Source organism: Monopterus albus, unplaced genomic scaffold (genome assembly GCF_001952655.1).
Source record: "Monopterus albus unplaced genomic scaffold, M_albus_1.0 scaffold153.1, whole genome shotgun sequence".
Classification (NCBI taxonomy): Eukaryota; Metazoa; Chordata; class Actinopteri; order Synbranchiformes; family Synbranchidae; genus Monopterus; species Monopterus albus.
The window spans coordinates 182,392-192,641 of NW_018128033.1; the positions used below are offsets into that span (position 1 = coordinate 182,392).

The window sequence follows — 10,250 nt, forward strand, 5'->3', positions numbered from 1 at the left end:
ACAGCCATTTCCATCCTCTTAGCAAAGTCCACCACAATCTGTCCTAGGTTCCTTCCCTTGACACCAAACCCTCCCATCACCTCCTCATCACCTTTGTTCCCCTCACCAACGTGCCTGTTGAAGTCTGCCCCAATCACCACTCTCTCCTCTCTGGGAATACTCTCCATCACCTCATCTAACTCACTCCAGAATCTCTCCTTCTCTTCTAACTCACACCCTACTTGTGGAGCATAACCACTGACTACATTCAACATTACCCCTTCAATTTCCAACTTCCGACTGATCACCCTGTCTGATACTCTTTTCACCTCTAAAATATTCCTCACCAGCTCCTCCTTCAGGATCACTCCTACCCCATTTCTCTTCCTGTCCACACCATAATAAAACAGTTTGTATCTCCCTCCAATGCTACGTGCTTTGCTATCCTTTCACCTGGTCTCCTGCACATACAATATATCTACCTTCCTTCTTTCCATCATGTCCACCAGCTCTCTACCTTTCCCTGTCATTGTCCCAATGTTAAGAGTCCCTATTCTCAGACCTATACTGCTGCCTTTCCTCTTCTCTCTCTGTCTACGACTCCTTCTACCTCCTCTCCTTCTTCGACCAACAGTAGTCCAATTTCCTGTAGGCCAGCACCCTGAAGGTCAACAGCACTGGTGGCGGTCATTGTTAACTCGGGCCTTGACCAATCCGGTATGGAATTCACACTGACAATTCGCATGTTTAAATTTGGCATGTTTTTACGCCGGATGCCCTTCCTGACACAACCCTCTCTATTTATCCGGGCTTGGGACCTGCACAGAAGTCACTGGCTTGCAACCCCTGTGGCTAGATTCTTGAGTTCACGTGGACATTTGTGCCAAATTTGAAGAAATTCCCTCAAGGTGTTCCTGAGATGTCACGTTCACAAGAATTGGCTGGCCAAAAATGTGAACGGATGGATCAACAACCAAAAAACATAACGTCTTGCTTGACACCTTTACTTCCTGTTTCTATTTTAGCTAATATTTTATTTGATTATTAGTTTGTTGATATCTTGTTTTATTGTTGTCTTATTTGGTGAACTGAATATTGGCTTGAAGGCTACTTTGTAAACTTGTGTGCCACCATCTTGGCTGGGCTCCTTTGAGATTTAACCTGGTAAAATTAAGTGCACTTGAGTTTTCACCTTTTTTAATTTGTATCTTTGCTACTTCTTGCCACTTTAGACTCCTTGTTCTGCTCCTTCAGCCCCTACTTGACCATTGCATCCACTTCTGTCCTTCTCTGTTCCTATTCTCCCTCCCCTCATCCTCTAGCTTTTTTACCGTTCCTTCTACTTCTCATTTTCTCCTGCCACTGCTTCATTTTTACTCCTTCTTCCTCATCATTTCTATCACCTCAGCTTCTCCTTGCCTCCTTGTTTCCTCAGTCTTGTTAGCACTGGTCACTCATGCTTGTCTCTCTGATTAACTAACAACTCGAAGGATGTTACACAGAATTGCTTCTGCTCTCATCAAGAGAAGTATTGATTTGCTGGCAGGCAGAAACCGCACAGATGGCTGGCTCATTGAAATGAGCTTGAGAGCACAAACCAGCAAAATGAATAAATGCCAGAAGAAGAAAAACCTCTATTTTATACTTAACAGTTAATATGGAGGCAGTACGGTGGTTAGATCTGTCACCTCACAGCAAAAAGGTACTGAGGTCAAATCCCATCTGCTGCCTTCCTGTGTGGACTTTGCTTTAAGTTGACTGATAACTCTCAGTTGCCTGTAGGTGATTGTTTGTCTTTGTGTGTCAGTCCTATGATAGTCTGGTGACCTCTCCAGGAGGTGCCTCTCGCCCAAAGCTGGCTGGGATAGGCTGCAGCTAAGCAGTAGAGATAATGGATGGATGGATAGTTTATATGGAACTGAGAGAAGATTTCTGTCTTTTTAGCATAATTATGCAAAATAAGCCGAAGCGGGTGATGAAGCTGTGTTACGTCCGTCACTCGGGCCGCCCCAAGTACCTCGGTAGCAGGCACAGGTAGTTCCAGCAGCTCCGCCCCCGCACAGGTGAGGGTGCATTCCAGGTGACGAGGCACACCTGCTCTCCATTATCGGAGCAGTATATAGGGTCAGCATTGGTGCATCCTCGTCACCAGATTATATGTGTTATCCTGTTGGTAACTACGTTTTATGTTCATGTCAAGGCCTCAAGTTTATGGACCATTGCTTGATCTGCGCTCCTTTCGCAACATTGTGAACAGTTATTGCGCATAGTTCTGTTGTATCGGTTTTTGTGCCCTTCTGATGTTTAAAGGGGTTTTTGGTTTTTGGACTGCTTTTTGTGAATTGCTCCTCCTCTCAGAGCTCCAAGGCAATCCTGGGACAGCACCACCATCCTACGTCGCACCGCTCAGCTACCAGCGCTGCCTCATCAGGGAACCCATACACCGAACCCGAGATCTCTGGCACCAGTCTCCCCCTCCCTGGACTACTCCCTGGGCCTGCAGCGCACTCAGCTGTTCAGGTCCCCAGAGTGACTACCGGAAACAATCTATACCATACCTGCTGCTTGTTCTTAAACTCTCTCTCTGGCGAGCAACGCCTCTCATTCACCCCGGGAGACAGTAGCCCAGTCAACTCAGTGTGCCCAGCTGCCCCAAGATCAGTGGACGAGATCGGCTCTGTTTTGTTTGTTTTTGTGGAACATTAAATACGTTTTTCTTGTCTAGCCTGGGTTCGAATCTGCATATTTACTGGGTCCTAAACAACTCACACACAGCTTGTCATAACAAGCTGAGAAACTCCTTGCCAGAGGAGTTTTTAGATTGATGACACAGAGACAAAGAGAGGACAGCTGTTCTTTCTAGATCTGAATACATCTTCAAGATACCTGAAAATCTTAGATATCAGAAACTGCTTCCTGCAGTGAAAGTGTTGATTAATACTCCACTCACTACATTGCTTTTGTAGACAGAAGGTCACATTAGTAATTTATTATGTAGTGTCAGAAATTCAGACAAACAAAAACTGTCAGACTTGGGCTGGCTTTCTCCTAGAGGAAAAGGTTAATAATTTTTATACATTTTCTATTCCTGGTTTGCTTATTCCAGCTTTATAGCCCATATCCAGTAAACCACTAGCCCCACAGCATCTTAAATCATTTTCAAATATGCAGTATTTTCAATAAGAGATTTATGATTTTCTGATACAAATCTATAATCAAACTTCCTAGTAACGAGGTGTCTGTGTGACATGAGAGTTGAATAAGGATGACATGGTTTACCCCAATCACGGGCACACTGTAGTTTAAAATATAGACATCGGTCAGCCGTGTTAATGAAGTTCTTTCTGAAAAGAAAACGCAAGTTTTACATCATATAAATCTTTTACTAACTAAACATTAAGAACCAAATGGTAATCTGTCTATAATCACTGTTTTTTAGGCATGATTTGGCTTCAATGAATTCTTGTGTGCTTGAGGTGTGTCAGTACAGTGTCCCTGATGAAAACCACAAAAGTGCAGGTTTCCACTCTGAATTCTTTTAGCAGAAGCTCTTCTGGAATGTAGACAGTCACATGCAGCGGCTTTTCTATCCAAGAGCCCATTATTTTTGTGCTCACAGCACATCACATTACTTAGTGTACACTCCATAGGTCACAATAAAGCTAACACGGACTGGGTTTGAAAAAAGAAAGAAAAGAGGAAGAGAGGTTTCAGGTTACTTTTCTGTCACAGATTATGTCTTTATACTGATTTCACTCCTCTCACAAGTAAGAAGTGGGAAATCCTGAATAAGGGGTATGGGCTGGGCATAAGGGGAGAGGGGTTGGGGTCTGAGTCATTGGTTAGGGTTAGGCATTTAGGGTTTGGACTGGTTAAGGTTAGGGCCAGGGTAAAGGGGCTGGGTAGTCTAATGTCAGGGGTTATGATTAGGGCTTAAAATATTAAATGGTTATGTTTAGGGTGGGGGCATGGGCTGGGCATAAGGGGAGAGGGGTTGGGGTCTGAGTCATTGATTAGGTATAAGGGTTAGAGTTAATGTGCATTCAATAAACCCAGACCATCACATGTCTCCTGTAGATCTGTAGGGTGTGCCAGTAACTCAAGAGTTTAACTCTTCATTTATGAGGACAATAACATTTTCAGACAGAATTACTTTATTAAAGCAATAGGTCTGGGTTCAACCTGAATGTCTCAGCAGCAGCTGACCTGTTTAGGAATATAGCAAACAGAACCTGTAATGAATTGAGGACATGGGATCAGAGTTGGACAATTCAATGTGTCCACCAATTTCTCAATGAGCTGCTGGTGTTACATGCACACACTCATCATGAGATAACACACATTATAAAAGGTGCAGCCATCAGAATGTGATTAGCTCGCATTAGAATAACAAAAGTCCAGTTTTTTTATAGCATAAGTTGGATTACTGTTAATATCCTTTCTCATTTGTTTGTGCTAAGATAATGATTGTTGGTTTCAGGACTTTACGTTTTACATGATCTCAGCAGTCTCACAGTTCATTTACAGTTCTGTATTTCTTCCACAAAGAATCATAATTCACTGTACTACTTACTATTACATGTATAAATTAACGAGCCACTTAAACCATTTGACACTGCTTAATCTGACAAAGATACAGAAGCATGAGGAATCTCCTGTCTGATTTTTTTGTATTTGGGTCTTGAAACTATATAAAAGCAGAGACACGCTTTTCTGCTTGGCTCAGCTTCTAGACTCTCCAGATGGGCTGGAGGCCTGCTGGCGCTCCAGACTCTGCGTGTGAGAGACAGTATGGGAGTTAGTACATGACAGAGAAGAAAACCAAGAGAGAGGATGTGTAAGGAACAAAGTGACAGAGATTCTAGGTGACAGTCTTCAGGACAAAGCTAGACACAGAGACAGCATATGTGTATGTGTGAGTGTGGGTGGGAAGTCATGTGTTACATATATTGACTTTATGGTTACACACTGAGCCCGACCAGTACCAGCTGTCTTCTATCATGGGTCTCTCCACTTTATCTTTATTTCCTCCCATTCACTTTCTCTCCACATTCTTTTTTCCTTTCTTTTTCACGCTGCTCCTCCATTCTGATATAGTTCAGGCTCAAGCTGCTCTTTTTCACATTAGCGATACTGCAACCATCATTTCTAACTTACCTTTAAATATTTATCAGTGGTCCACCGTTTCTGCCACTGTCGCTCAATGACGTTGAACCAGAAGAGATACAAAGCAGCCAAAGCGGTCATCACCTCAAGGATTTGATAAACGACACTGAGGAAGGAAGGAAGGCAAATACTACAGGGAGAGAGAATCTGAGAGTCTGAGAGAAAAGGAAAGCCAGACAAAAAGGCTGGGAAGATCAAGAAGCATGAGATGAAAGCTCTGCTTAGTTCAAACCAACTCCCAGCTTGCCCTCAAATGTCCTGTTACCATGGTGATTTTACTGTCGATATAGTGCCCTCAGAGACTCTGTCCTGAAACACAGGGGGAGAGAAAGAAAGAGAGGAAGAGAAAGCGTGAGAGAGCAAAACAAAAAGGACAGGCAGAAGGACAAAACAGCACAGGTTGGTTAGACAAAGTCTTCTCTGCAGTGAATATAGAGTACCATTCATGAAACCATCATGCATCAGTCACTGTGGCCTGCAAAAGGATGTTATTAAATATATTTAAAGCATTTAATTTAACCTAAATTTCAGAAATGTGTTAACACATGTCATGGGTTACAATCAAGGTGAGGTTCACGTATTCTGTCTGGAATATCACCCAGATGGACACACTTGTAGGCAAGATGTGGTCTGTATAGAGTGACAGCATCTAAAACCTTCCTTCAAATGAAAATGCAAACCTATGCAAGCTGCACTGCGATGTGGATCAAATGCCTGTCATGTGAAAGGTGCCATTCCTGTGAACCCACAGAGGATTTCCACTTTAATCTGCAGTTCCACTCAGCTCTACAGTGCCACGTCAACACCTTTTAGCACATTGTGTTGGATTTACAGCTTTGTTTAGGTCATTAGGTGGACAAGATGGAGCATCTTTCAACTAAACTAGACACCAAGCTAGAGCTAAAGACAGACTGAATATTGGACTTACATCTATCAAGCAGCTAGCGCACAACTTCAAATGTTAGCTAATGTTGTTCTGCCTTTACTGGGTGTGTGAATGAGCCATATCAACTTAATGTGTTTGCAGGTTATTGTGCTGCCCCCAAGTGGCCATAAAAATCAGATTTAAATGGTTGCTAATGACACCGAAGAAATGCAGTCTTACTGTAAATTATGCCTTTCTATTCTGAGAACTGATGATTAAAGAGGATAGATTTATCATATCACATAGTACCTGCAGAGCTAATTGTCATCTAAATTTACAGAATTTATTTATATAGAATGCTTTATGCACAAAAACGGGTTTTGCCATTTTTATTGGTAATATGACATATTCAGCAATTTTCCCAAATCTATATAATTGTTTTTAGTATATTCACTATATAGTGTTTGTCACTTTCACTAATGCCACTGCTCTCTCTCTCTCTCTCTCTCTCTCTCTCTCTCCTCAGCTGTATCATTCATGAGGCACAGTGCGTCAGCCTTTGGATTTGCTGTGAGTTCCACCTTCCTTCTCCCTAATTGCTTGATCAATTAGTCATAACTTGGGTCTTGGTGAATTATTCATGAATCCTAGTACCAGAGTGTTATTGGTCCCTCTGCCTCGAGGATAACAAGGAAGAGAAGGGGGACTGCGCATAGAGCTCAGGTTGAATGTCAAAATGTCTTTGGGCATGCTAAACAGATAAACTAGCTCATGCCAAAAGCTTCTTATTACTTCTTATGATTTAATGTCAGTGATTGAGAGTTTGATTAATAAAAAATAACAATAAAAGTGAATGAAAATTAAATCATCCACACTCTAGGCCAGTGAGGGGAGCACAAATAGTAATTTGATTAAAATATTATAATCTACAGCACCAGCCTTCTCTGTCTCTTCTTTATTAAAGACTGGTTTTTAATAGGATGATATAGACCTGTGCAGTCTTGTTAGATCTCAGCAGCTGATCGTCATGATGTTGAAAGATGCCATTTTCCTTTTTAGAATTAAAAGAAACATCATCTGACTTGAAAATGAAATTATAATGACTGTGCCTTATTTTATGATCGGGGGAGACAGTCCTCTTTGACAAACGTTAACACTTTTTATCGTTTTAAAGGTTAAAGTATGTTGCAAGTAGTTTTCAGCCACTGAAAAGCAGAATACAGTATAATACATGTTCCTGCAGTGCAAACACAGAGGTCAAACAGTGACCAAACATATTACTCACATGTTGCAGCTGTAGTAATGATGTGCAACTTTCCTTTCTTCCTTTCTCTCATTGGTTACTTGTTTCCTGCTTCTGCTCTAGTTTGATGCCACGCTGGACGTCCTGTCATCAGCCATTGTCCTCTGGCGCTACAGCAATGCGGCAGCTGTGCACTGTGCACATAGAGAGTACATGTAAGTACAAAACAAAGGGCTGAGCTGAATTAATTTTTTATTAAAGATAATCCTGCATGAAAGCAATAGCTTCTGCATTTCACTATTTATCTAGCTAGATAGCAAAGGAGAGAGGTGCTAAAGTAGAGGTAGGAGACAGATGGATGACAACATTCGGTGTGTATGTTTTGGGCCACTGTGAATCTCTAGACAGGCTTGAATCTTCCATAGTGTAGAATTCCCCAAGTCTATGAACTCTACTGTAGAAACGAACATCATTCTTCTAAAAAGATATTCCCCCATTTGGTGTTTTGATGATTGGTGTGAAGAGTGCAGGCTAACACAGCCTAAAATCTCTCAAACAAAAGATATTAGATTGGGTTGAAATCTGGTGACAGCAAAGACCACAGCATATGGTTCACATTATTTTCATACAAATCGAACTATTCAGTGAGCCCACAGTTTTATTAAGAAAGGAAAGTACTCAATAGGACTACTATGGATGCAGTCAAGAGGTGCTCTTGTATTGTAATGTGTAAGGACTTCATCTTATTGCCTCACGATCCAGTCTGTTGCAAGTCTGAAGCAGTGCCAGAACTTTAAGCTGCTGATATATTCTCATATCACTGGCATTTGAACTTTTCATGTCCTTGTGGATTTGAGGGTGTGAAGACATTTCAGTTATGTTAGGTGTACCCAGCTGAGCATCTCCAAAAAAAGATTTCTTTATTTGACTTTTAGAGGGAGTGGAATAATACAGTGCATTCCAAAGTAGTCACTGTATGTCAGTGTACATCACTGCTAAACATAAGCCTCTTAATCCATTGGTTTTCTGGCTGTTAAGTTGCACAGAGCCTTACTTCTTTTACAGCAGCATTTTTGCTTAGGCCAAAGGACAGCAAATGATGAAAGACCAAAGAAGGACCCCACCACCACCACACATATACACACAAACATATACACTTGTATTTATACAAGAAGTAACACACACAAATCTGATTTTTCTACACAGCCAAAACCACACAACAGAAATACTGTACATACATCCATGTATTATCTATACCACTTATCCTGTAGAGGGTCACGAAGAGCTGGAGCCAATCCTAGCTGACAGTGGGTGAGAGGCAGGGTACACTCTGGACAGGATGCCAGTCTATCACAGGGCTGACACATAGAGACAACCACACACATTTACGCCTATGGGCATTTTAGAATCACCAATAAACCTAACCCTCATGTCTTTGGGCCATGTGAGGAAGCCGGAGTACCCGGAGAAACAGGGAGAGAACATACAAACTTTACACAGAAAGGCCCCGGTTGGCCAAGATTCAAACCCCAGAACCTTCTTCAGGCAACAGTGCTAACCACTGCACCACTGTGCAATGGTTAGCACTTGTCCCAGTTAATTTGACAATACATGCTTTAGCACTGAACACAGGTTTTTGTCTTGCTGAAATGCAATATAAAATTTTTGAGTACAAAATTAAATAATTTTTCCAATGTTTTCACTTTAAAACTTGCAATTTCTCAGTGAATTGTGGTAGTTTTATTTTAACCAACCACTGTCAAAATCATTAAAAAAAAACCACCACACCGGTAGACTGTAAATAATCAGCGATGGAGAGGTATTGAATAACCATACAATATTCCATTGCTGCAAGCATCACGGTAGCATCAGTGGTATAACCCTATACTTTGTGTGTTATGTCAGATGTGACATTATACACTGATCACTCTGGCAGCCAAAGTGTCATGGGGCTAGTCAGCATTAGCACAAGAAATTAAATGTTTGCATTAGATGTATTAGTAGGATTACCACCTCACTGTCATATCCTGTCATTGATTATGTTATTACAGACATAATACCCAATTTTCAATTTAATTTATTATATCATAAAAACTCTTACCAGTGTGTCAGATGACCATAGGCCACTGCCAATATCATTTATATGTGTTTACATTAGGTTTCTATGAACATTTCTTTGGGTCTTTGCTGCATCAGGAACATGAAAAATGACCCTGATTTGGGGGGAAAGAGGAATTTTGCAGGAGAAAAAACAAAAATAGAAGAAAGTGTCACTGTTCTTGTGTTAATATCATTTTATTGCTTTGGCTCAGCTTTAGGTTTAGAATCTACATCACACTTGTTGAAACAGTACAGCTTAACATGAGCTAATGCCTAATGTTCTGTGTGTTTGTTGCAGAGCATGTGCAGTCCTGGGGATTGTGTTTGTTCTCTCCTCCATGTGCATCCTCGGAAAGGCCATTCATGATCTGGCTGCCAGGGTGCCCCCACAAGTGGTAAGACCACACACACAGAAACACACACACTGGCTCACTCTTTGTAAGATTTATATTAATTTCAGAAAATATTTCAGGACATGATTTATGTAAGAATTGGGTGAAATGTATTTGTTTTGTTAAAGGTAAAGGTTTGAAGATAACAGGTTTGAGTTTGATGCCTCAGATTCTGTCACAGAAGGGGATTTGCTGGTTGTTCCTCGATCCAGACTTAAAACAAGAGTTGACTGTGTGTTGCTCCTAAACTCTGGAACTCCCTCCCAAAGGACTTAAGATTTGTGGACATTTTTAAAAAGCAGTTCAAGACCCATCCATCCATCCATCTTCCTCTGCTTAATCCGCAACCGGGTCGCGGGTGCAGCAGTCTAAGCAGAGATGCGCAGACTTCCCTCTCTGCAGACACTTCCTCCAGCTCCTCCGGGGGGATCCCAAGGCGTTCCCAGGCCAGCCGAGAGACATAGTCCCTCCAGTGTGTCCTGGGTCTTCCCCAGGGCCTCCTCCC

The 10,250-nt window shown here is 41.7% G+C and overlaps 1 protein-coding gene across 1 annotated transcript in view; it reads left to right on the forward strand.

Moving 5' to 3' along the window:
- tmem163a (transmembrane protein 163a) overlaps nt 1–10,250 on the forward strand; it is a 49,648-nt gene that overhangs the window by 28,187 nt on the left and 11,211 nt on the right. Inside the window, exons 3-5 of the mRNA XM_020614883.1 lie at nt 6,537–6,580; nt 7,377–7,468; nt 9,652–9,830. Of these exons, the coding sequence (XP_020470539.1) occupies nt 6,537–6,580; nt 7,377–7,468; nt 9,652–9,830 (315 nt within the window). The remainder of the gene's footprint in view (nt 1–6,536; nt 6,581–7,376; nt 7,469–9,651; nt 9,831–10,250) is intronic.